The 26,530-nt window shown below is 37.2% G+C and overlaps 1 protein-coding gene across 2 annotated transcripts in view; it reads right to left on the minus strand.

Moving 5' to 3' along the window:
- LOC107590922 (intersectin-2-like) overlaps positions 1-24,492 on the minus strand; it is a 42,726-nt gene extending 18,234 nt beyond the window's left edge. The window contains exons 1-14 of one of the 2 annotated variants that reach the window (XM_016279886.1): positions 24,266-24,492; positions 14,646-14,721; positions 13,087-13,179; positions 12,801-12,864; positions 12,545-12,711; positions 11,597-11,803; positions 10,509-10,590; positions 10,262-10,404; positions 6,223-6,286; positions 5,789-5,926; positions 5,530-5,633; positions 4,821-5,083; positions 4,551-4,700; positions 4,334-4,379 (exon numbers count right to left, since the gene is read on the minus strand). In XM_016279886.1, coding sequence (XP_016135372.1) covers positions 4,334-4,379; positions 4,551-4,700; positions 4,821-5,083; positions 5,530-5,633; positions 5,789-5,926; positions 6,223-6,286; positions 10,262-10,404; positions 10,509-10,590; positions 11,597-11,803; positions 12,545-12,711; positions 12,801-12,864; positions 13,087-13,179; positions 14,646-14,652 — 1,528 coding nt within the window. In that variant the 5' untranslated portion in view covers positions 14,653-14,721; positions 24,266-24,492. The remainder of the gene's footprint in view (positions 1-4,333; positions 4,380-4,550; positions 4,701-4,820; positions 5,084-5,529; positions 5,634-5,788; positions 5,927-6,222; positions 6,287-10,261; positions 10,405-10,508; positions 10,591-11,596; positions 11,804-12,544; positions 12,712-12,800; positions 12,865-13,086; positions 13,180-14,645; positions 14,722-24,265) is intronic. The other variant, XM_016279887.1, reaches the window with a different exon arrangement.
- Between the last annotated feature and the right edge of the window lie 2,038 nt (positions 24,493-26,530).

Here is a 26,530-nt window from a genome sequence, read left to right on the forward strand (position 1 = left end):
AAACACACCATGTGAGTGTTTGTGTGTGTGTGTGTGTGTGTGTGTGTGTGTGTGTGTGTGTGTGTGTGTGTGTGTGTGTGTGTGTGTGTGCATACTTAAAAGTTTAGGGGCCGGGAACATTTTTTTATGTTTGTGAAAGTCTCTTGGTAAATCAAGCTAAATCAAAAATACAGTAAAAACAGTAATATTGAGAAATATTATTACTATTTAAAGTAGTTGTCCCTCTTTCTTTATCATTAGCCATAGAGCAGCCACTACTACTACGTGTTCCATGTCACATGATTCTTCAGAAATCATTCTAAAATGCCGATATAATGGTCAAGAAAAATTCTGTTGAATATTTGTATTTTTGTATATTTATAAAACCATGATACACTTCAGGTATTTTCTTTTTTTTGATAAAGTTAAACAACAGTATTTGTTTGAACTATCAATCTTTTATAACAATGTAAAATTCTTTGTCACATTTGATCTATTTAATGTGCTAAATAATAGTATTAAACCACATCTACACCGAACGCAACCGTTGTACTGCAACAGCTAGAAGCGTTCTACACTGTGACGCTGAAAATTCATTTGTCCTTTAAATCAGAAGTAGTAAAAGCACTTGGAGTATGTCAGAAATAGAACGTGGCATCAGTTAAAAAAAAAAAACATAAAAAATCTTTTTTGTATATATAAAGGTTTAATTTTCTTCAAAATATAATAAAGAAAAGGCTAAATCTAGCATCTTATATTTTGTCTTCTAGATTTTGGGGCATGATTGGCAAGTTTTGTGAGATTTGCTCTCAAACTGACCTCAATCAGGTCATCGCTTTCGAAGGAGAGCTCATCATCATTTCTGGCAGTGAAGGGGTAGAGGGCCTTAAAAGTTGTCAGTGCTGCTGATCTCCTGTGCTGCGTGCCAAGAGGATGTCTGCTGCCTGAAATCACGAGGATACTTTCAATCATTCCAATCATATCAGAGATAACTTAACTAGCCATGCTGGTTGATTTTAAATCTTACAGTACGCTTTTTCTTACCTTTCCTCTCCTCCAGGCCGCGCAGAAGAGCAGCAACAATGTCTGATTTAACAGTGTTCTTCTTGTTCTGTTCATCGTCTCTCAGTCTTATGGCTGCAGCCTCTTCCTCCTGCTGTTTCATCTTCTTCTCCTCATCGTGTTTCCTTTGCTCCTCCTCTCGACGCCTCCTGTCCCCCTCTTCCTGCTTTTTCCGGTCCTCCTCTTTTCTTTTTCTCTCCTCTTCTAGTGTCTTCCTCTCCTCTGCATCTCTCATGGCAGCCTCCTGTGCACGAAGTCGCCTCCTCTCCTCCTCCTCACGCTCCCTTCTTCTCTCCTCTTCTCGTCTCTCCTCCTCTTTCCTTCTCCGCTTCCTCTCCTCCTCCAATCTTAACTCCTCCTGCCTCTTTCGCTCCTCCTCCAGTTTTCTCCTTTCTTCCTCCAGTTTTCTCCTTTCCTCCTCCAGTTTCCTCTTTTCTTCATCTCGCCGCCTGCGGTCCTCCTCCTCCTGCCTCCGTTTCTCCTCAAGTCTGTGTTTTTCTTGTTCTCTCCTTTCTTCCTCTTCCTCCCTGTGCCTCCTCTCCTCCTCCTCGCGGGCCTTGCGCTCTCGTTCCGCTTGTTCTCTAGCAGCCTGTAAACGAGCTTGTCTCTCCCTCTCCTCCTCCTCACGAAGTTTGGCTTCTCTTTCCTCCTGTATTATCCTCTGTTTCTCTTCCTCTTCACGTCGCAGTTTCTCCTGCCATTGCCGCTCCTTCTCCAGTTTGATGCGTCTGTATAGTGAAAATTTTTGCTTGTGAGATCCTGAATTCTTTTGAAGTTCCATGTGAGTGTTCTATAGCGGGGGAAAAAATAAAAATAATAATAATTAAAAAAAAAACACTTACTTCTGCTCTTCCTCTTCTCTCCTCTTCTTTTCTAGCTCCTCCTGCTTGCGTTTCTTTAGCTCTCTGATTTTTTCTTCCTTAACGGCGCGTAGTTTTTCCAAAGCAGACTGTTGCGTCCTCTGGCTCTCTCGGAGATCCTAATTAATAAACCGAAAGATTATGACACACTGAACTCAACTGTAACAGAGTCCCAAAACAACCCAATTTACATTCTTAACACCGATACCTGATTTTTAGCTTAACTTTTAATAAAAAAAAAAAACAAACAAAAAAAAATTGTAATTTAGACCATAAGGTAATGCTTTTAGCAAACTTGACAGACTCCATTCTGGTATGCAATGCTTAATTTTTCACATTCCAAATCCATTTAGACTAGTTTCTCCTCATCGAATATCCTTTTTCAATCAGAAGGACATCACAATAAAAGGATTCACGCTGACTTGTCAGCCAGAATTTGCACTCTAAAACAGTGCTGTCTTAGTTAACTATAAAAACAAATTCAACACAAACTAATAAAAAAAATGACAAAAACACACAACAAAATGAACTAACAAACTAATAAAAAAAAATGACAAAAACACACAACAAAATGAACTATTAAAACTTAAAAATTAAAACTAACACTAAAAATAAATAGTAATTTAAAATATTAATAAAAACAATATAGTAGTCTACCAATTATGCTAAAATAACACTGCTCCTAACTGACACTTTTTAAAATAAATATTGCTAGGCCTATTGTGCACAATTCACGTGTGAAACTTTTCGAATAATAATTACAAATTTCATGTTTCCCACCTCTGAAATTACTTCCAATGTAAACAAGATAGGATAGACAGGAAATATTATAAATCACTAATACAGTATCACATAACATGTTTATATTCAATCCCACCCTAAATTATCTCCCACTGAAATATTGTTTCACTTAGAAATGAGTCACATTATTAAAGTTAAATGCATTGTGAATGGAATTTTATTCTGCCTTTAATCCATCCCTGATAATATGTGCAGAAAATAACCTTTGGTAATGATATAAAGGTAAAGCTGCTACAGTAAGAATGAGCAGGAAAAGGGAAAAAAAAGAGACCTTCAAAAGGAAGAAGAGATTGCCGAGGCAACTCAGTAAAGAGAGCAGGCCTTTAAGCATTATGTCATCCATTTCCTCAAACTGCAGTGAAAGCCAGGGAGAGACAGACAAGTAGACAGACAGACAGAAAAGCTCTACAGCTAGTGATAAAGACAGGGACAAAAGCATAGGAGTTACACGCATTAGTGTCATCAGAAGCAGTCTGTATGCTGTTAGCACTGATCGGTTAAGAAAGATGTTACAGAAATGCTAAATAGCTGGGGACTAAAATATTTTCACTCAAGTTAAAATGTCCTGTCAATCAGCATCTTGTAAAGTGCAACTAGTCTAGCTAAACATGCAGCTCAGTTTGTGCTGCTCTGAATGGTTTGCATGTATTTATTAGTCATGGCTGAGTGATATTAATGGCTTACCTGGATTTCTTTCTTATACTGATCTATATCTGTTAATTTAACTGCAGTTTCCTTCTCCAAAGCATTAAGCTGTTCTTTAAGCTTTCGACAGGTAAGATCCTTGTCTTCTACATTCCTCTGTAAAGTGTTCACTGTTGCAGCTGCATCAGGAAAAAAACAAACAAACATACAAACTGTTGGTGCTCTCACAATTACAGGGAACAAACTTTATTATTATTATTATTTTACAATTCAACACATCATTCATGCTTAAGTCTTTTTGTCACAATTCCAGATGCTTGTATCACAAAAGAAAAAAGAAAAAAAATAAAGAAGAAGTTTAAAATAGCAATACTTGGGGGGGTTATTATGTGTCTTACTAGGGAGGTTGTTCAGACTCAGGCTGCGGAGTCTGTCATTGAGTTTTTGCTGTTCTATGGTCGACTGTCCCAACTTTCTTTTAAATTCCTGCAAAAATCACATACAAGTCATGATTACTGCTATGCAGTTATGAAGCAATCTACATCTAAAATTAAGATTTAAAAAAAATAAAGAAGAAGTTTAAAATAGCAATACTTGGGGGGGGTTACTATGTGTCTTACTAGGGAGGTTGTTCAGACTCAGGCTGCGGAGTCTGTCATTGAGTTTTTGCTGTTCTATGGTCGACTGTCCCAACTTTCTTTTAAATTCCTGCAAAAATCACATACAAGTCATGATTACTGCTATGCAGTTATGAAGCAATCTACATCTAAAATTAAGATTTTTTTTAAGAATAAATGGACATTTTAGTATAAATTAATAAATAGATTTAACTTGAATACACAAAGACACATTCAAAATTCATGGGTGCTGTTACGGATGCAGCAGTCAGACCTCTAACTGTTTCTGCAGAGAGTTGATTTCTGTGATGCAGGAGTCTCTTTTCTGGTTGATAATTTCAAGCTCATTTTTATGAATTCTCTTTTTGCCTTCAGCATCTCGAAGCTTGTCAGAGATTCGTTTCTGCTTGTTGCCCTAAAAAGAGAGGGAAATCTTTTATCAAGCACACTGTCCATTTCAAAAATAGGAATTATTATAATTTTGTACGTAATAGAAATGTGTTGTTTAATTTAATGTGCTTGGTTTCACACATAATGAGTCTAGATAAAATGTAGTGGTTGATAGCATGATGTCCTAAATCCTCACCACAGCCTCCAGCTCCATCTCCAGACTCCTCTTCTTGGCTCGGAGCTTGATGATCTCCTCCTGCTCCTCACTCTTCTGGTTTAGGAGCTCCTGATTTCTCCTCCTCTCCCACTCAAGCTGCCGCTGGCGCTCCAGCTCCTTCTTGGCTGCCTGTAAGGAGCATCATAGCAATGGGTAGTAAAAATGTTTTCCTGAATTTTGTGCATCTATATAAACTTTTTGTGAAATGTAAACACATTTTGGAAAAAGGAACCAGAAACATCCTCTCACATCCTTCCTCTCCAGCTCTTTGAGTCTCTCCTCCTCTCTTTGTCTCTCCAGCTCCCTCTGTCGCTCCAGTCTGAGCTCTTCCTCCCTCTTCCTCTTCAGCTCCAGCTCTCGTGCCTCCCTCTCTCTTCTCTCCTGCTCTTCTCTGGCCTTCTGTGCCCTCCTTTCCTCTTCCCTGCGCTGCTGCTCAAGCAGGGCCTGTCGGCGCTTCTCCAGCTCAGCATTTCCCATCTCCATATTTTTCTTGAACTTATCCTCAAAAGTCACTAGATACACAAAGCACACACATAAATTATTACGATAAACTGGAATTTTCAAGCAACTGTTATATTTGATAAATATATAAACAGAATTTTTTTTTAATCTGTGTTTTTATCCCTCTTTTTTAATACAACAATATTTATGCATTTTTTGCATGACTTATTTGTCTAAATAATATGGAGAGAGGAAGCTGAAAAATCAGTAGGATGCAAATCACAGCCAGGTAAGCACACTAAAATGAGATTTATTCAATATTCAGGAAATTATTTATACCAATTGTTTAAATGTCTTTCACCAAATCAAATAATATTACAAAATCTGTGTGCCTAAATAGAACACATCTGTTTAAACTCTTTGATACCTGGTGTAAACGTGGGAGGATTTTTTTTTTTTTTAAAGCAAGTCATAGATATTTGTATTATGTAATAATGGGTGTGGAGTAAACCCATACAATTGTTCCTTGATTTCTGTGGAGGTTCAGGCTCATAGAGGTCCTCAACCAGGCCTGCATAGATCGAGGAAGTGGTTCCATTCACAGAATCACCAAGCATCCCCCTAAATATTCATTTTTATGGAGAAAAAACATTGACAAAACTATTTAAGCAATTCGGACAGTAATTTCAAATGTATTTTACATTCATGACCAATGGTTTGGATATGATTAAGTTTTCAGTCAATCGGAGATCAGGTAACAAACTAGTCAGCAGTACCTCATTGTTGGCAGCACCAGCTCTGAAGGAAGTGCCATAGGCAGCGGCTGTCCCATTTTAGCCATGTCTACCAGATGCATAGCAAGAATAAACTCCTCAGCCTGCAGTTTACCATCCTTATTCACATCAGCAAGATTCCTGACAAAATAATATACAAAACATGTCATTAAATCAAGGCATGTAACTATATATTTATACAATCTGAAATTTGCTAACTTTAATTTTTAAAACAGAAAATATCATATGCAAAGAAAAAAAAAGAAATGAGAAAAATTCATAGTCTAACATGCTTCATAATATTAGGCCTGTCGTAAATACAGCTGTTAATCACAAATATATATTGCATGCAGCTGCTCTTGTGCAATGAAATCTCCCCCGATTAAGATTTCTTAAAAAAATGCTTCATGCAAGTACTGGGGAGGGCAAACACCTACCAGATGGCAGCTAGCTGAGTCTGAGTAAGCATTGTTGTAGCCATTGCAGTTCTCACTTGAGGACCTGCAGAAATGAAGAAAAAAAAAGCAATAAAATAATTAATATTGATGCTAATTACTGTAGCGTATGGACCAATCAGACTCACCGTTTTTCATTAGATTTAACAAATCAGTTATTCATTAGATTAACAAATAGTCACAGACCCCTAGGGCTGGGTATCGTTAAAAATTTTTCAATATCGATACCGGTTCCTGAACGATACTTTTTTCAATACCAATTTTATGAAATAAATTTTAACAAGATTACATTATCTAAAAAAAAAAATTTTGGTTTTATTTTTCAACTTGTTGATGTTTATACAAACTCAAAGACTCATCTCCTGAGCCACTGGACAAAGGAACAAAATGTAACCAACACAATAAATCAGTGCAAAATAGTTTTAATAAAGCTCAAATAGTCTTCAGTTTACACATCTGTTAGGCTTCATTTACACTAGTTAGTGTTTGTTTTAAAACGCATAGCTCAGACAGAATCATGATTTCTATTTATTTTCCACTGATTTACTGATGAGCATTAGCAGCTTCCAGCGCTGTCTGCTTGTGTTCTCTCTTCCATGATCGCTGCTCTGACTCAGAGGTAATAACATATTTAATTTCAGCAACATTACATGGCCAAAACACACATTAGATGGCAGGTCCGGATTTACCTATTTTCGTGACGTAGAAAAAAAAAATTTGGGCCCCCTTCCCTATTAATATAATAGATCTAATATTACCACCCAAGCAAACAAAAATATTTCTTAATCAGTGGAAACCGATACAGTGTTTTCTATCAGAATAAGCGCTTGCGTTTAGTCAATAAAAATTGAATGGTTCTTAATTTGTTTGAGAACTGAGAAAGACAATACCATATAGTCGTGGCCACATAACCACCTCCGGGAGTGGATTATTTCTCTAATCATTTTAACGGCCTGGAGTCACAACCACACATCAAGACATTGTTCAGATCATTTGTTTCAAGACATTTGACATGCTTCCGTCCTGAAATCTCGTGTGGGTTGAACAAATTTTTTTACGCACCTCATCCCAAACCTTCCGTTGCAAATTCCAAAACGTCATTTTAGAGCTGATAACAGAGGCTTGAGCCATTGATATTAGGGATGCACCGGTTGACCGGCCATAAATCGGAACCGGTTTATGGCTGGTTTTTTGTATTTTTTTCGTCTGATTGTGTGCACAGACGCGCCAGCAGAAAAAATAGCACGCAGAGCAAGCTCACTGTTGGCGATGCACGATGGAAATGCAGAGCTACCTGTCTGAGGCACAGAAACCAAGAAGCGAACAGCCGTTGGTGTACTGGCGCACAAATAAGAGCTTTCCTGCACTTGCTGAAGTTGCGCGAGTGTACCTGTCCGCGCCCTGCACAAGCGTAGACAGTGAACGTTTGTTCAGCTCAGCTCCTCACGTGTTGGATGAGAAACGAAACAGACTAACTTGTGACAAAGCTGAAATGCTTCTTTTTGTAAAGAAGAACTTGCATGCACTTTTGAAAAGTCAGAAGTAAACGTCAGTTCTGTAGGCTATAGGATTCATATTTCTTATTTTACCTTAAAATTACATTGACTTAATGTGATTTAAAAAGCACCAGCCATAGTTAACATTTTGGAATAATTTATTTATATAGCCTACTTTGGTTTTATTTCGTTTCATTGGTAAAGATATTTTTTTCTTTACACCAAATTTAGAAACGAAAACAAATGCTGAATGCTGATTAAGTAACATCTTTGTTTGGAGTGTTGAATGTGTTTTGATTGTGTTGTGGAACTATGCAGTTGTTGCCTTAAAAATTACATGGTTACAGTTAATGTTTTCATTTAAGGCCAGTTTATAGTTTCAACCCAATTTAAAAACAAAAGCTAAATGCTTTTGTCAGTAGGCCTACCTATGTTTGTATTGAATGTAGCCTACTTACTGCGCAGTTACTGCTGTTAATTTCAGATGGTTACAGTTATTGTTTTCAATAGCCAAAACCCAGTTTAGCCTGTTAAATACCAAATAAACATATTGTTTGTGTGTACTTTTATTCTTTCTTTTTTGTTGCTTGATAAAAAAATAAAAAATCGGCCAGTTTGCTTGTAAAAAAATCGGTATCGGCTATGAAAAATCATGATCGTGCATCACTAATTGATATGCAGGCTAACGCAGTTATTAATGCAGTCTAATGCGGTTATTAGAGAGAGGGAGAGTGAGAGAGATTAAGTGCGTGTTAATACCTGCGTCTTTGAGTCTCTCAGCAGCGTTCAGCAGCAGCATCTACTAATAGCGAATCTTTAAGTTAAACTCCTTCATGAACCTCACTACTGAGAAATGTCATGTAGCTTTTCAGCTGCGAAACTATTTTGCTGATAAATTCGCGGTGCAGCGCTGGCAAGAAGTTTCTGTTCGCGACTCCGCGTGTCTGCACTGTGTGTGCGTCGGAACGGGAGAAAGAAAGCGTGATTTCCGTAGCCTACATAAAAAAGGTGGAAGACATGGAAATAGTTTGTAATTTTTTACCCTATTGTTTGTTATATTTATTTGCTCAATGTCTTGAGCAATGCGTAAATCTGGCCCTGTTAGAGGGAAATCAGAAGTTATTACAAACACTCGATGGTGGTTTAAAGCGAGTTTTGAGTAAAAGCAGAATATATATCTTATTTATTGTCTTATGTAGCATGATGCTACAGTTTGCATGAATGGTCACATAACACACGCTTTCGGTCGTGTAACGTTAGTATGAACAGACATCTGCATATGATCGGAACTCCACGCAGCTCCCGCGCTACTCTATACTGGTGGTATTACAGTACCACGAGAGCTAAAGAGAGCAGACTGCTCAGTGCGCTTTCGAATCGCTCTCGCGGATGATCGATCTGCGCCACGCCTCTAGTCGAACACACCGGCAAGTGCTGCAGGCTTATTGGCTCACTGACGCTGATGAGATTAACCCCTTAGGTATCGAAATTTGGTACCGAATGACAAGAAATTTTTCGATACTCGATGGTATCGAGGCAATTCAGTCGGTGCCTAAAAAAGTATCGAACTCGATACCCAGCCCTACAGACCCCTCACCCAATAAACATACAGGGTGCCAGGATGTCTGCGAACGACACCAGGCCCTGGTCACCATGGCAACCACGACACCTTTTGCTAGACCTGATACACTTTACGACCTAATGGCATGTTGAGAGTTCTCCCTTTCACTACATTTTCCATAGGAAAGACACAATGCACAGTAAAAATGGACTCTTCTCTAATTAATTCATAGGAAAACCTTTCTTTGAATGAACACACATATCCTTATCATATTCATAGAAAATTATTTTTACTAGATTATAGGGAGAAAAATGCCTATTTGCTGTGTTTTAGAAACTGTCTTTTTCGTTGCTGTTTTTTTTTTTTTTTTACAACCAGCTTGTTGATACTGTTGCTGTACTAAAATAACTGGTCTGACTAGAGCTGGTTGATATTCCTAAAGTCACAATCCTGGAATCCTCCTAAACCATCAACACATTATGACATCTAGAAACTCTTTTCACACAGAAAAATTTGTGCCATTCTCAAATTACGTGTAACAAAACAGCTTGCCCCTGAGATGTAGGCAGTGGGATTAAACTTAATGCCATAAACCTGTGAAATAAACTTTACAAAGTCATGTTGTACCCACGTCCTCATTCCTGAAATTCTCTAGTACATGGGTCTTTGTCATGAGGTATGTAAGTGATACAGTCAACTGCTTTGCAGATGAGCCACATGGGTGTGGATTGCCATCCTACTGCACTACTAGCCTTCAGCTAAAGTCTCTACATCCCACATTAACCGTATAATCAGGAGATTATCACAGTAATCACATTTTAAAAGTTTTGTCCCCAGGCATCCTTAAGAGAACATATAGTACCTATAGTACATTAGTGCTATCTGAACTATCCGTTTGGATATTATTTGCTCATTAATAAGACAAACAACCGTTTTCTTTTTAAAATCCTTTGTAAATAAATACCTGTTAGATAACCAATCATTTGCTTGTCCAGACTGTTAAACTGCTGCCTGTATTTGAGTCGTGATGCCTGTGGGACGGCCCAATCAGAAGGGGCGCCCATAGGAGAGTTGCTGGCCAATGATGTGGAGGGGGAGGAGTTTGAGCTGTAGACATAAATACACAAGTCACTTTGTGTGTGGATAGAATTATGTACACAGTCAGTGGATTAATTACATACTATAAAGGTCTATGCGTGAAAGTTCCTGACCTGCTCAAGCCCAGGTCCAGCAAAGATGGAGTGGCAGAGAAGCCCAGTGGAGAAGAGGAAAAGGAACTTGAAACCGGGAGAGCTACGGATAAAAACACAAACAAACACACCTGAAAGAAAAATGTAGGCAGTGACACTCTTTCAGAGACAGAGTGTACAAGCAATTAATGAAGGAACACATCATGCATGAGAACATAAACTGCAAAGTTGTCATTTTGAGACGGTTTATGCATAAAGAGCTGCTTGTTAAATCAAGATATAGCTCAGACTTATAGGTACAAGCTGAGCTAGTCCTGACACATGAAGGCTGAAGCAGAGAAAATGCTGACTGCAGTAAGAGATCAGTGTCATTTCACCTTTAGCACACTAAATATTCACAGGGGCTCTTGGCTTTACAACACATCCACAATGGCAAAACACTATCATTCAAAAGTATGGGGTCAGTAAGATTTTCAAATGTTTTTGGAAGAAGCTCATTTAATTTTTTTTTTAATAAATGTTACATAATAAATGTTACTATTAACAATGGTATGTAATATATATATATATATATATATATATATATATATATATATATATATATATATCAAAATAAGTTTTTGTTTACATAATATATGTATGTATACTGTGTTTATCTATCATGTATATATAAATACACACACATACAGTATATATTTTGAAATTATTTACATGTATATACATTTATACTATTATATTTTATATTATATATAAATATATTTAATATATAAACATATTTTTCTTAAATATATACATGCGTTTGTATTTATATATACATAATAAATATACACAGTACACACTCATATATTATGTAAACAAAAACTTTTATTTTGGATGAGATAAATCGTGATTAATCGTTTGACAGCACTAATATATATATATATATATATACTGATCCCAAACAGTTTAATGCTATGTAAAATAAATATCATCAAAATAAAGACCTGAAGTGTACCATCAGAACTGCCACACTGAATCTTCGAACTGTCATAATCTCAAAAAACTAATGGCATCATTTTACTAGATTCAGGCTTCATTGGCATGTGGACATTACAGTGTCTCTGTCTTACTGGAAATGAGAGGGATGGGGGTCGGCTGTAGAATGGCAATAGGTCCATTAGTTAGGGCTGGAGTGCTGATGGTGGGCATCACTGGCACCGACAGCCCTGTGCCCATCATGGGAGTCATGCCCGGCATGGAGCTCATGGTAGTCATTGGTATAGGGGTCAGAATGGGCACGCTGGGCATCATGGGTACATTTGGCATAGTTCCCATTCCTGCAAAAGCACAAGGGCAAATTCAAACAGACATATCCAGACAATAAGACAACAAGATTGCTTGAGAGGTTTTCAAACCATTTCTTTTTATAGCAAGACCTCATTAGTTTAACACTAACAAAATCTATTTTTTACAAATATCAAAAACAAGAGCTAAATCTTAAAGCTGACAAGCTGACAAGCTGACACTTTGAAGGTCGCATATACAGCCATCTGTTCCACATTACAACTCAACTCATCTTGTGGCCATCAAGCTGTGCACCTGCTGTCATACGAAGGACTTTCACGAGGATTTAGGTTTTCCTAGCAAATGGGGAAGTATCTTTTGACATTTGCAGTATTTTGCACTTTTATAGCATTGGCTAAATCTAAAATCTACTTCTAATGTTAATCAAGGTTTTTTTCCCCACCAAAAACAGTCGTAACTTAACACTAAACTGCTACTGTGCCTTTAAAACTTAAATGACCTCTACACAATGCAGGCCAGATTGCTGAACACTGAATACTGATGTTTGGGCAGCATTCATGTGTGACTGCGGCCGGTTATGGTAACTAAAGAGAAACTTTGGCCTGTTCTGTACTGTGATACTTGTGATAACAATTAGATTAACATTAATAATTTGTAATTACAACAATAAACTGTGTACTTATTCACATTTTGGTTACAGTGCAAGAGTGTTACAATTGCAATGCCCTCTTAGATCATCGCTCTGCAGGTTATAGTGTAGTTTGGCAGCGTACCAAGAGGTGTTGCTGGCATGGTTGGAGATGGCACAGGTGGCTGCTTCATGATGATGGGCAGAGCTGTAGGAAGATTCTGTCCCTGCAGTTTCATCTTGATCAGCTTCATGGCTATAGAAAACTCCAGCCGGTCCATCCTACCATCTTTATTCATATCAGCCAGGGCCCTACCAAACACAAACAAACAGGTCAAGACTTCTCTGTCAATTTCTTTTTTCTTTCTTTTTAAACACTGTGCATGGCCAGGATTTCTTACCAGATCTCAGCTAGCACAGACTGGGGAAGCCCTGATTGAATAAAGAAGGTCCGTGCTTTCTCCCCTATACACAAAAATTATTAAAATATAAATATAAAAAAATATTTGGTAAATAATTTCATATGTAGTACATAAAAATGTAAATTCATATATGTTTGTATATATATATATATTAACTTCAAGAAATTAATCTCTCATTAAAAATTGAAATAAATAATATCATAATTAGAATAATAAAAAGGTTTTTAATATTAATACATTTGAACAATGGCTCCCCATCACATACCTGTAACAAAGCCCTGTACTGGCGAGAGGGTGTCAAACTTCTGATCATGTTTGTCCCTCTCCTCTGGGGTTATAGCCCAAATACTCCGACCACCTTACAAGAAAAGTAGACAAACAGAATAAGGCATAAAGAAGAGAAACAGAAAGAGGGAAAAGAAATAAACTACTAATAGTGCAGGTGGATTCAATATTCTAGTATCAGCAGGTACATTTAAATGCACATAAACATTTATAGTCAAGCTACAGTGGGATTTTGCATAGTCAGGCTATTCAAATGATATGTGGCACATCGCTTCTGTCTTTCGGCACAAGTGTACAAAGCAAAGGCCAAAAAAAAGAATAAATCACACTATATCACATTCCAACTTGCGTTGTCTAGGTCTGACTTTATAAAACCCAAACTGAAGATGATTTAAGATGAAAATGTTTAAATTAAATATTAAAAAGACAAATTATTACTTTAGTCAGACTGAAATGAACTTTTAAAGTGAAAGTGTATGTAAATGCACTTAGTGTCACCCTGATATTTATTGAAATTATATAGTTAAGTCAGCTTAAAGCAGCAGTAAACATGTAACACTCATTCAAAACGATACACATTCTATAAAAATGTCATGCCATGTGCATTTTTCAGAAGTTGTACATGCATTTGCAAATTTCTGTACAAGTCACATATATTCCATTTCAACTATTTATTTTTTTTATCATGAAAAAAAGTGTACTTTTTCTGTTTTACAAAATAATCACCACCAACTGCTTTAATTTTTTACATAACATTAAGAGTGAGCTGTCATTTTAAATGACCAAAAGGAAGAGGATATTTCATCATTTGAGGATCCAAGTTTAAAATCTGGCAAGTTTTACTGTCATTTAACATTCACAATTTGATTAGCTGAGCATAACATATCTACTCCATCACATAACATCGCTAGAAACTTTTTTTTCTACCAGTCCCTTGAATTTGACTCTTGAATGCTTATTCAAAACAAGGAGAACAGCAGACATTTTGGCTGAAATTGTCTGAATATCCTAACACATTCATTTTTATTCATTAATTTATATCTTTATTAAAAACAACCATTCTCCAAAAGAAAAGGCAGACATGCCACTGATGTCTTATAAAACTAAACTTTCAATAAACAACATCCCTTGAAACATTTACAGGGTGGCCCGATAAATGTTATTCAAATGTACAGCTACTGAGAAAACATCTTCAAAATGTATATTTAACAAGCACAAGTCAGTTATCAAAAAAGCTAAATCAATAAGCAGTGAGGTGTCAGTGTGTCAGTGTGACAGATGGGCTGCTGACAGGCAGAAATGAAAGCTGACGGTCAGAGCCGCTGGTGTGTGAGCAACGCATGCTGCAGTGTGTGAGAGCAGTGTAGCACCTGCACACACACCACAAATATGAACGAGACATGATAAATAGGAAAGAACTCATGTTCTAGTGCATTTATGAGGCTAAAGGTCCTCTGTGCACACACACACAGCCTGCTGGTTGGGACACGTGGGTAAACACACACACACACACATAGAAATATAAAGCAGAGCTCTTACCATTCATGACTGCAGGTGGCAGGGATATGAGGAGAGCGGTCCTGATCTCCTCGTCTCAGCTGGCTAGCTCAGTCATCTGCAACACACACACACACACACACACAAAGAGAGAGAGAGAGAAGAAATGTCCACTCATTAATAATGCAGGCAGGGGAGTGCAGGGCTGTCGCTATCTCCATCCTGCATTCTCCGAGTGAAAGAGAGAGAGAAGAGGATGTGTGAAGGGTGAGAGGGAGGAGATGAGAGCTCCAAACCCCCCATACAAATGTTTTCAACAGACTAATGCTCTGTGCAAAATCTTAATAAACAATGACACTTTTATGACTGACTGCATCAATATCCTCCTCCTAATAACATCAGAAACTGATTTCACTGCAATCAAAGCTTGATCATTACTTTGGGTGGAAACAACACTTTAACCCTGCAAAGCCTGACGCATGAAATAAGAGCCAGGAAAACCTAATAAACAGAACTTTTAATGGAGACAGTATGATACAGTAGAATATAAAGCTCACACTCAAGGAGGAAAAACATTTTATTCAAAGGCCTAAACGGAGCAAAAATATGCAAATTGGTGCAGATGCAAATATTTAAATGGACAAAAATTGTGATGAGTTGTCGCTCTAGCTCTCCTAATAATGTCGTAGTAAGTATAAGGAAATAAAAGCGCTATCTAGGTTTATTCCTGTAAGCCTGACATTGTTAGATGAAATCATATAATATAACCCTTGCAAATTTACTAAATAATAATGCTTCTGGTAAATGTCAGTGGTGGGAGTCAGTAATAGAGATCGACCGATATTTCGATTTACCGATATTTTTCCAGATATTTAAGCGTTTTACAATAATCGGATATCGGTTTTGTAATATCGGATTCACCGATAAACGCCATTGCACCACGGCGTCTGAGGGGAGAGGAGACAACAACAACAGTGTTGCCCGGGTTGATGCTCAGGAAATGCTCCAGCACGGCCACCGCATGTACTTTTTTTTATTTTTAAGATGGCTGAAAGGAGGAAAACCCAAAGTGAAGTATGGACTTACTTCACTCAGTCATTTATTTACTTTATAACAGTAAATAAATATCGGTTCTGAATATCGGTTATCGGGCACATAAACGCGCAAATAATTGCTATCGGTATCGGTTATAAAATATCAATATCGGTTGATCACTAGTCAGTAATGGGAGTCAGCCAAGAACTCTGATTCACACATTAAATCAATTACAGTCTGACATCATCTCTGTACTGTACGCATGAAAAAAAGATCAAGATGGCAGGTAATTATTATATATGACTGGGGTGAATTGAGTACAGACAGAGACCAAAACAGACATAATGGACAATGATTTATATGCGTGTACAAAAACAGGCATATACTGTAGATCTTATCTGCATTACATTTCATTCACACACACATAATGCCAAAAATTCAGCTCTGCAATCACAGGAATAAATTACATTTTCAGTCATATAAATGCAGCCTTGCTATATATAGCTGCCACAGGGAAAAAAAAGGCTGAACAAATACAAAACTATTAGTTTATTTGAATACTGAAGGGCTGTATCTTTGTGTCTGTATATCCCTGAGAAACACATCTGACCAGACGGGGCTGGCAGACAACATGCAGCCTAATTATACAAGACCACCACAAACTAGTCAACTAGTCATTCAGACCACCCACACTTATGAAAATTTGTAGTTTTATACACCCCTATTAAGTGGTCAGTATATCTTTGTATATCGGCCGATCCCAAAAAGTCCAAACATCAACTTGGTTAATATATGACTACCACTAATCATAAGTCATTTAACAGACCAGTTGTACTGTATCCGACAGCTGTCAGGTCTTCAAAACCAATTACTGATAACAGAATATACACACATTAAAACCAGGGAGAAAGTTGCTGACAGGAAGTGATGTGTGGCAGTATTTGCTAGGGCTGTGGGAGCAGGTCTATCCACCTTTTTCCCTACGCCCCATGATGCTTTACGCGAATTATGGGTGGAACTTCCGTTACGACGAAAACAATCATTCGCTGCAGTTACAGTGTCGCTACTCATTCATTCATAGCAAGATGTGGAATCACACGCAGACAGAACTTATAAAGGACAACATCAATATACCCGGCCCTTCCTTAATAGAGGAATGTGAAGACGATTTTTAAAAAAGTGGCCGCGCATAACGTACAGTAGCATTTTTAGCTACTTTGTTGATTCAATTGCTTGTGACGGTAAGGCAATGGGCATTTTGAAAAGCTCAGAGGCTTACCAATACCTTCACAGTAATAAAGTAGGTCGTTTGCTATTCAAAGATGTGGGCAATGATTTTGTGTACTTAAAAGCTGATGTAGAGCCAAGTCAAAGCCTGAATGTGTCACACCATAAAGCTTGGGTTTTAGTGACTACGTCAGGTGTCATACAGACGGCAGGGTGCTCATGTATCGCAGGTCCAGGGCGCTCATGTAGTCACGTAGCTGCAGTAATGTGGAAGGTCAGTAAATACATGTATTAAAAAACAAAACAAAAAAAGGATGATGAGGACTCACTTTAAATAAACTGTGTTTAACGACAATGTACTAACATTTAAATGTATCATTTGATACAATGAACTGTGCATTGTGTAAATACGTTTTTACACTGTAAAAACTAAAATTATCATCAAAATTATAAAACATCTAAAATTACACTGTTAACCATACCCCTTAAACCTACCCATACCATGGAACCTGTGCCAGCCTTACCCAAATCAAACCCCAGTGGCATCAAATGTAAAAAATAAAAAAAGGGTTAAAAAAAAAAAAATTCTCACCATATGCACATAGTCGTTAAAGACACTTAATATGAAGTGGGATTGATGATGATTGTACTATATTATTAGTATTACCATTAGTATTAGGCTAGTAGTAAAAGCATAATCTGAGTGCTAACTAGAATTTTACATCTAAAAGCTACATTCCTAGGGAGGCAAGAAAATAAAGAGCAAGAAAGACTTATTTATTCTATAGAGGTAGAGAATGCAGTCAGGCAAGGCAAGACAGGCATGTCATGTACTGATGTGCAAAGGAAGTGGAACGCAGGCACGAGGAAGAATGTAGGGCTAAGGAAGGCAAAACACATCAACTTTAAATGCCATAGACCAGGCCACACATATCCAGGCCCATCATCATTACCTTCAGATCTAACAACTTCCCCCCCAGCATTTCAAGAACCATGCTGAGTTTGTAAGCCATAGCAATTAATCAGTGATGGCACCACTGTTTCAGCTGCAGACAGAAGGTCTTCTTCAGCTAAGCTTCAGAGCAGATGTAGACAGCAACAAGACCAGCTCAAACCGCACATAAACAAAACATTTCACCGTCAGTGTAACTCAGTCAACGCTGCTACTATTTCCGGCGGAAGTTATACCCATAATCCTTTTTACAGCAGCGCACCCAGGAAAAAGGTGGATAGAGAAACAGAATGCAGTCAGACAGGACAAGCTTCCAGAAAAGCCCTCAGACAGGGCATGCTTGTCATGTGTGTCATATCACTCCCTTTTCTATTATTCTCTCCTCATCGAACACACTGGCAGTGGTTTTTCTTTTATTCAGAGAGTGATGGACAGATTGAGTGATTTATTTATTTGCGTTTAATGCCATGACACAAATCTGTGCAAATATTAGGTAGGTCAGGTTCTGTAAGATTTAAAAAAAATTTTTTTTTAAGAAATTGCTAATGCTCATCAAGTCATAATAGTGTGACATATTACGGTTTAAAATAGCCGTTTTCTATTTGAATATATTTTAAAATGTAATTTATTCCTGTGATGGCAAAGCTACTCAAGAAACATTTTTTATTATTATCATTATTACAAACAATGTGTATTAAGTGCTGCTTAATATTTTAGTAGAAACAATGCCTTTTTAGGATTCTTTGATGAAAAGAAAGAAAAATGGCATTTATTAATTTTTTTTGTAACATTAGAAATGTCTTTACTAGGGATGCGCCGATCCGATATTCATATCGGGTATCGGCTCCGATAGTGCCATTTTTCTCGGATCGGGTATCGGTCAGAGAGGGCCAATCCAAATCCGAGATTTTTTATTTTTTTCGATTGTGCGAATTATTCTGTGTTACTTCTGAAGCCATATGATAGCTTAATGTGAGCTACATATGAATATTTAAGTTCTTACATTAAAGTTCACACAAACTCCTTTCTCCGGTGTGGCTGTCAGTCATTCGTTCAGCCTTTAAAGTTTAAACCCTGGACGCGTTCGGTTAACTTACAGCAGTCAGCTCGGTAAAGCTCTCTCCAAGATCATTCTGTGTTCCCATTATACTTGATTTGTAAATACATGTCTATGATTTTGCAAAAAGGACTTTATCTTCTTGCTGGAGTTTAATGTTTTGTTACTTGCTACCGGGTGTCTGTGAGAACAAAACACGGGCGTAGAAAAGACTATTGTTTTTAACGTGCACAGTAACTGAAATTTAAAACAGTTAAAAGAAAGGCTCAATAACTGTTGCACAGATATAATACACTACGCATCAATTTCTCTTCCCTTTGTGCTTTGCACTTTTTAACACGAAGCGCTAACAATGTGCACACATTGTAAGCGCTTCATGCTCATAGACTGACATAATCAGTTCGTGCTGCACTGTATTTGTTTTGTTCTATCGTATCTATCATATGTTGTTGCCTTATTAAAAAATATGCTATACATTTAAAAAAAAAAATTTTTTAATTTTATAGCATATACTTACAGTGGGTACGGAAAGTATTCAGACCACCTTAAATTTTTCGCTCTTTGTTATATTGCAGCCATTTGCTAAAATAATTTAAGTTCATTTTTTTTCCTCATTAATGTACACACAGAACCCCATATTGACAGAAAAACACAGAATTATTGACATTTTTGCAGATTTATTAAAAAAGAAAAACTGAAATATCACATGGTCCTAAGTATTCAGACCCTTTGCTCAGTATTTAGTAGAAGCACCCTTTTGATCTAATACAGCCATGAGTCTTTTTGGGAAAGATGCAACAAGCTTTTCACACCTGGATTTGGGGATCCTCTGCCATTCCTCCTTGCAGATCCTCTCCAGTTCTGTCAGGTTGGGAGGCAAAAAAGGCGGATCGGAGCATCCCTAGTCTTTACCATCACTTTTGATTAAATTAATGAGTCACTGCTAAATAAAAATATTAATTAAAAAAATTAAACATTAAATTAATTAAAATTAAATGATCTTGGACAAACTGCATATTTTAATGAGAATAACTATTTAAATTAGAAACTGCATGCACTGAAAATCTCTCTTTCCAGTACATATAGAGTCAAAGGGAAATCACTCAAAACCGCTGTGTTCCTGAGAGCTTTGAGAGACCAATGGTATTTCATTGTGGCTTTGCATGTTATTTGCAGCTGGGTCAAATTTTGCATGAATCAATCTATAGCAAATATCCACTAACGATTCAGTTTAAGATTCAGTTCTTAAAAGGGGTCATATGATGCTGCTAAAAAGAACATTATTTTGTGCGTGAGGAACGGCGGGAGGGTTAGAGTGAGCAGAGACGGCGGGCTTGAGAACGGCGCGGCCGGCGATTTCGACGAAGGAGAGTCTGGAAGGACATGTGGCGACTCCGGGCTGGACTCCGCTTCATCCACGGTGAAAGCCGATCCGGCGATCCACAGCACGAAGTTGTAGTATTTCCTCAGCAACCAGCGCGGATCAGCTCCAGGCACGATGAAGCCATATCGTCCTCTTTTGGAAGACCAAACAAAGTAGATTTTTCCGTGTTTTATTTTTTCGTAAGGTTATGCCCTTCTCGTTTTTCACTTCATGCATGTGGACTGAATATTAAACAAGTTAGTAATGATAACAATGTGTACTAGGGCTGGACTATATGGCCAAAATTTATATCACGATATATTTCTTAATTTCGATACGATATAATTCCGATATCGATATATATATGCATATATGCATATATGCATATTTATGGCGGTAAAACCGCATACCGCGCTATTGAGCCACTCAAAATTACCGCAAGGGAAATTCCCTCACCGCGACAGCCCTAGCGGCGGCAACAACAAAACTACAGCGAGAATAAAAGTTACGCCTTCTTTCTTTGCTTGAACATTTGGGCGGCGTTATGCAAATCTTCCCACATAGCAACATAGACATGTGGGGGCGTGTTAGAACGAGACGTTTTAGGTAGGCGTGGCGGACTCTTAACTTTTATAAAGAATATCTCTTTGGTTTTGAGACTTTAGTCTTTGCAACTTTACAGATCTTCTTTATGCACGAACAGCTTGTAACACTCCAAAGAGAAAGGAAAAATTTAAATCGCATCATATGACCCCTTTAATAAAACATTTAAAAATAAAATATTTCTTTCCACTATTTTATCATTTGCTTGCCAATTATAATGTCAAATTCGTTGGTACTGTATGAATTCTATGGAAACACTGAATCACAGAGAAAAGCACAATGTAATTGTGTCATTCTTCCTTCACTCACTTTATTTTAATGACGTGTACAGTACGATGTGAGAACTGCAAAGACAGACTGTGAGTTCATAGCTGGGCATGTCCCACCACCTCCTGCCTCCACCCTGTGTATGATTTAACAGCCACAAAGGAACAAAGGAAGTGGGTGGAAAGCAAAAATGAAACAGGATGTTGACAGGTCTCAAACAATGTTAAATGCTCTGGACTCACAGCCCTGTGGTCGCAGAGGACATTAAGCCACATTAAGACCAACAAACCCTGTCTGTGTGTCAGACCTTTCACTTTTGTGCTTGCCACTGAATTCTCAGTTCTCATAAAATGAAAGCATCGATTGTAGATGAGAACGTGGAGCCTTGATTATGTAAAAAAAAAAACATCTCTGGCAATATTACCAGAGATGCTTGGTACCAATTTCATTTCCCTATACTACTTAAATTATATTTGCTTATTTGTCAATTATGTTATTTTAGTTTTGCATTATTAAACGTAATCCATTTAACTGAAATATGTCTGTTTGACAGATTTCAAGTATACCAGAGCTCTTCCACATTCTGAGAGATGTTGTCTGATGGCTTTATGTTCAGAAGGTCACGTCAGGGAAGTCTGAACAAACAGACAGACAGCTGGCAAGAAAGCATATACACTGTAAATAAACATCACGCTACTAAAACATCACTGAACCTACATCAGGGCTCAACAAAAAAAGATATGTTCAGCACAGTTATCGGGCCAGGAGTTCACATTTTTACTTGCCCTGCCAACATTTCCCTGACTGTACTTCAAGTAGCTATGTTTAAAAAAAGCAATTTTTAGCCAGTGTTATTTTAGTACATATATATTTTAGCATTATATATTTATATACCATTATAGTATTTATTAACATTTTGAATTAGCTTTCATTTTTATATTTTCAGTTTTCATTTTAATTTTGAAGTTATTAATCTTGTTACGTGCTTTTGCCATTTATTATTTTATTGCAGTTGTATTTCAATGATCAATTTTTAATTGTTTTAGTTAACAATAAGTGCACCGTTTCAGCAACATATTTTTTGTGCCAGAATAAAATTTATTTTTTCATTAACCATTCAAATGGTATTCAATGAAAAAAAAAACGGTTTATCATATTCAATCTTTCATAATCTGATGCTTTCAACATTATCAGAGACCATTCTTCAAAAAAATCCTCATCTGTGCTAGAGCTAGATAACTTTAGTTTGGTGACATAGTTTAAGATGTATAATGTTCAATACAGCACCTAACACCAAGTTCGCAGTGCATTAAAACACGCACGTGATCAACAAATACAAGACATTATCATAGTATCACACTGGCTCTGTGGCATCCTTTGTTTTTTTAACCCTGTATATAATGATGCCCAACATTCCCAACTGTCTGTTTTTAAAGCAAATATTTTTTCCAGGTTGTAACTGAATCATTTGGCCGGCGGCTCTAACACAATTACACTGGCAGAATGGATCGGTTCATTATTCTGCTTAGATAACATGAGCTGTTTTGAGCATTTGTGATGAAGGGCACAAAAAGTACACATGATCTTGAACAACCATGTTAAACAAACTATTTCTAACATAAAATATACATTTGGTAGATAAACATAAATCTCATAGAACAAGCTTGTGACCATTCACCTGAAAACAGAGGACAAAAATCAGTCATTATGGTTTGACAAATCATTCTCCTTCACTGATCCAGAGTTTGAAAGGACATTTCCTTAAAGACTGAAAAAGAATCAACTACATTACTATTAATTTAAAAGAGCCCTAATTCAAAAGCCCAACAAGAATGTTATGTAATGTTATATAATGTTTACAGAATAGAGCACATTACAGCATATTATTAAGAGAGAGATCAGGTGCAAATTGATCAATATGATGTCCAATCTATGGAACAAAAAAGACAGCAAATCAATGAAAGGATCAGAAACACTGAGCATTGGCCATGATGGCCAAAAATGTTGTCTAGTTAGGCAACGCAGTAAGTTTTGAAACACAACCATCATCATCATCTATTAGATCATGTTCTGGTGTTCTGACGATTTGTGCTACCCGCTCAGATTGTGCTACCTCCCATTAAAAAGATAGGTAGCACAAATCGATAGCGAAAAATGCTACCAGCATCTTATTCATGTGGTTTGAGGCTTTTTTATTTTAATTTTATTTAAATGTCCATACCTACCCCTACCCGTCCACACCTACCCTTACCCTTAAAACAATGCAAATATATTTTTGGTAGCACAATCTGATAGGTAGCATGTTTCGTCGGTACACCGGCAATTGTCACGTATGAATCATTGTAGCAATATAATACAAAAGCGAATAAATATCACTTAAACGTAGGCTATTTTGTTTAACTCCACTAGGCAGTGTAGCTCTGAGGGTCAAAGGCAGGCAGACAGACGACTTTGCCACTCGTCTGGCAGGTTTGTGTGAAGAAAGTATGTTCGAAAGCACTTTGAATCAGGTCTTTCACATGAAGTGACTCACAATGAGCTCTAATATTTGTAATATGAAGCTCTGAAGGACTTTGAAGAGTGTTTTTTATTTAAATGTCCATACCTACCCTTACCCTTAAAACAATGCAAATATATTTTTGGTAGCACAATCTGATAGGTAGCATGTTTCGTCGGTACACCGGCAATTGTCACGTATGAATCATTGTAGCAATATAATACAAAAGCGAATAAATATCACTTAAACGTAGGCTATTTTGTTTAACTCCACTAGGCAGTGTAGCTCTGAGGGTCAAAGGCAGGCAGACAGACGACTTTGCCACTCGTCTGGCAGGTTTGTGTGAAGAAAGTATGTTCGAAAGCACTTTGAATCAGGTCTTTCACATGAAGTGACTCACAATGAGCTCTAATATTTGTAATATGAAGCTCTGAAGGACTTTGAAGAGTGTGAAACTGGACACTTTCCCCAACTCATCACACAACTACTGCAAAACCAAATGATAACCAGCAGAAAATGTTCCAACGTTACATGTAAGTTACCATAGACGGTATTTGTATAATAAGTATTGTAACTATATTCTAACTAGCTACAAAGTGTGATTAAAGCACAAACTACTAAAATGGGCAGACATTTGAGCAGTATTACAGGAGGTACTCACATTACACAACAGCATTATTGACTTTGCGAAATCTCCAGGGAGGAAAACATATCCTTTTCCATTGTCCTCTGAATTAACGTGATGACAATCGTGCTTTCAGGGTTTCTTCAAAGAATTTCTGCAGTGTTTTATTGAGAATCTTTGACAACCTGTTGCTGTACGACGCTGTCAGACAAACATGGCTGACGACGGGACGTGCGCGAGCGCTGAGCGCAGAAGAGCCTTTTAGAGCCGATGATGGGAGGAGCTGAGAGTGTTTCAGTGCAACACTGCTGCCCCCTCACTAGCTACAAAACATCACATTCAATCTACGCGACGTCCTTTTCTATCTATCTATCTATCTATCTATCTGTCTATCTATCTATCTATCTATCTATCTATCTATCTATCTATCTATCTATCTATCTATCTATCTGTCTATCTGTCTATCTATCTATCTATCTATCTATCCAAAACAATAAATTCTTTATTGCCACACAAATGGGCTCCAGAAATAGGTCTCTATCTTGTTTTCTATTCACAATGACTAAATACTAATATGTTTTACAGCAATATATTCCATATTTAAATGACTTATTTAACCAAAACAAAACTTAATATAGCCTAATTTTCAATCGTGTCTATATATGGATCGTACAGTATATATATTTTAATCCTAATCACGATAATGGTGTTCTCCTAACCTCCTGCTCTTTTATGCCAGTGCAAATTAAGTTTTCTAAAAGAAAATAAGTGAAAATGAACATATGGATGAATGACTTCTTATGTACATATTACTTTATAAAACCTCAACCTTAAGCATACAGAAAAAGTAACATCGATAGCAATATAAAGACAATATATAAGCAATATAAAGATATGAATCTCATGGAAATAATTACTTTGACAGAGAATGTTTCTGGAAACCCAAGTATTTCATGAACTTGAGACAAAAGCTACTTTTTAGTTTAGCCTTAAATTGAAGTTTGTACGTTTGTTATTCTCTCTGGCTCAGGGGAAGAAAAGAAAAGAAAAGATATAACATTTCCAAACAAAATGCCACACGAGGGCGCACTTTACCAGCATAACATTATTGTAAACCTTTCCAATTAGGTTTCCTGCTAAATGAAGTAATGAAACACTTTCGTTACTGTAATATTGTATTCTTAAAGTGTGCTTCCTGTTAAGTATAACTTATCTCTGTAAAGGTACAAAGTATGCACAAATGGCTAACTTGTCGACTTGGAGCATCATTATCAATTTGGACAAATGTCAGAGATCAATCTTCTCTCTCCTGATATCATTAGTAAAATAAACTCTGGTCATGCCATAAAAAAATAATTACTGTAACTGCGAAAAAAGCAATTCCCCATCCATTAATTAAAGTGATGCTAGTTTATCAGAAGCTGGCGTGAGATCCACAGTCCTGCTCAAACTCCAGATCCTCATATTAGGCTTCTCCAGATTCCGGGGTTTGAGTCTGTCCTGATAACCGATCCCCCAGAAGAAAGTTTAAAAGCGTTCAAAGCACTCTTCCAGAAGAATAAGGGCAGGATCCTTTGAATCACGAGGCGGGATGTCAGGATGTTTGCAGAACAGATTAAGACGCCTGTATGGACAACAACACTTGACACTAATAAAGAACAAGTGGACTAATTGCAATATAACAAACACATAGATCTTTTCCATGAAAAAATGCCGTTTCATAAGAGAATAGTGGAGCCCCGGAGCCTGGGCAGAATAAACAGAGAACGACTGGAAGTTAATGGTGATGTATTTGCTTCCCTGGATGCTGTGAACTGTCAAACTTTGATTAACATCCTCCGTCAGCTGTCCGATCTGTCGCGGCACGCGAGCAACATGTTCGCAGAGATCCAGACTGAATCAGCGCTGGTCATCAATAAAGCTTCTGCGCTGCAGCACAGGCTGGACTCACTGCAGGACACTGTGCGACATCTCAAGCATAAGAGGAGCACAATCCGTGAGTGCATACCTTCATGTATTCAACTACTATGTGGCAAGCATATTTCTTACGACTGACTAGTAGCCTATTTATTTTTTATATTACATTACGTATTTTTAAATGACTAGTATGCAACCGGTGATTTTTGTTTTGTTTGTTTCCGTATTCTTTACATAACTAAATTAGATTAACTATTCATTAGAGACCACAAGGCCTACTTATCTACTTATTCAGAATGTGGAACAGATTATAGTAACTAAGAAACAAGTAGGCTATACTACACGTAAAAAGAAACTATTTTAGTCTTTCTCATTCAAAATGTC

The sequence above is a fragment of the Sinocyclocheilus grahami genome, unplaced genomic scaffold (genome assembly GCF_001515645.1).
Source record: "Sinocyclocheilus grahami isolate Dianchi unplaced genomic scaffold, SAMN03320097.WGS_v1.1 scaffold134.1, whole genome shotgun sequence".
Classification (NCBI taxonomy): Eukaryota; Metazoa; Chordata; class Actinopteri; order Cypriniformes; family Cyprinidae; genus Sinocyclocheilus; species Sinocyclocheilus grahami.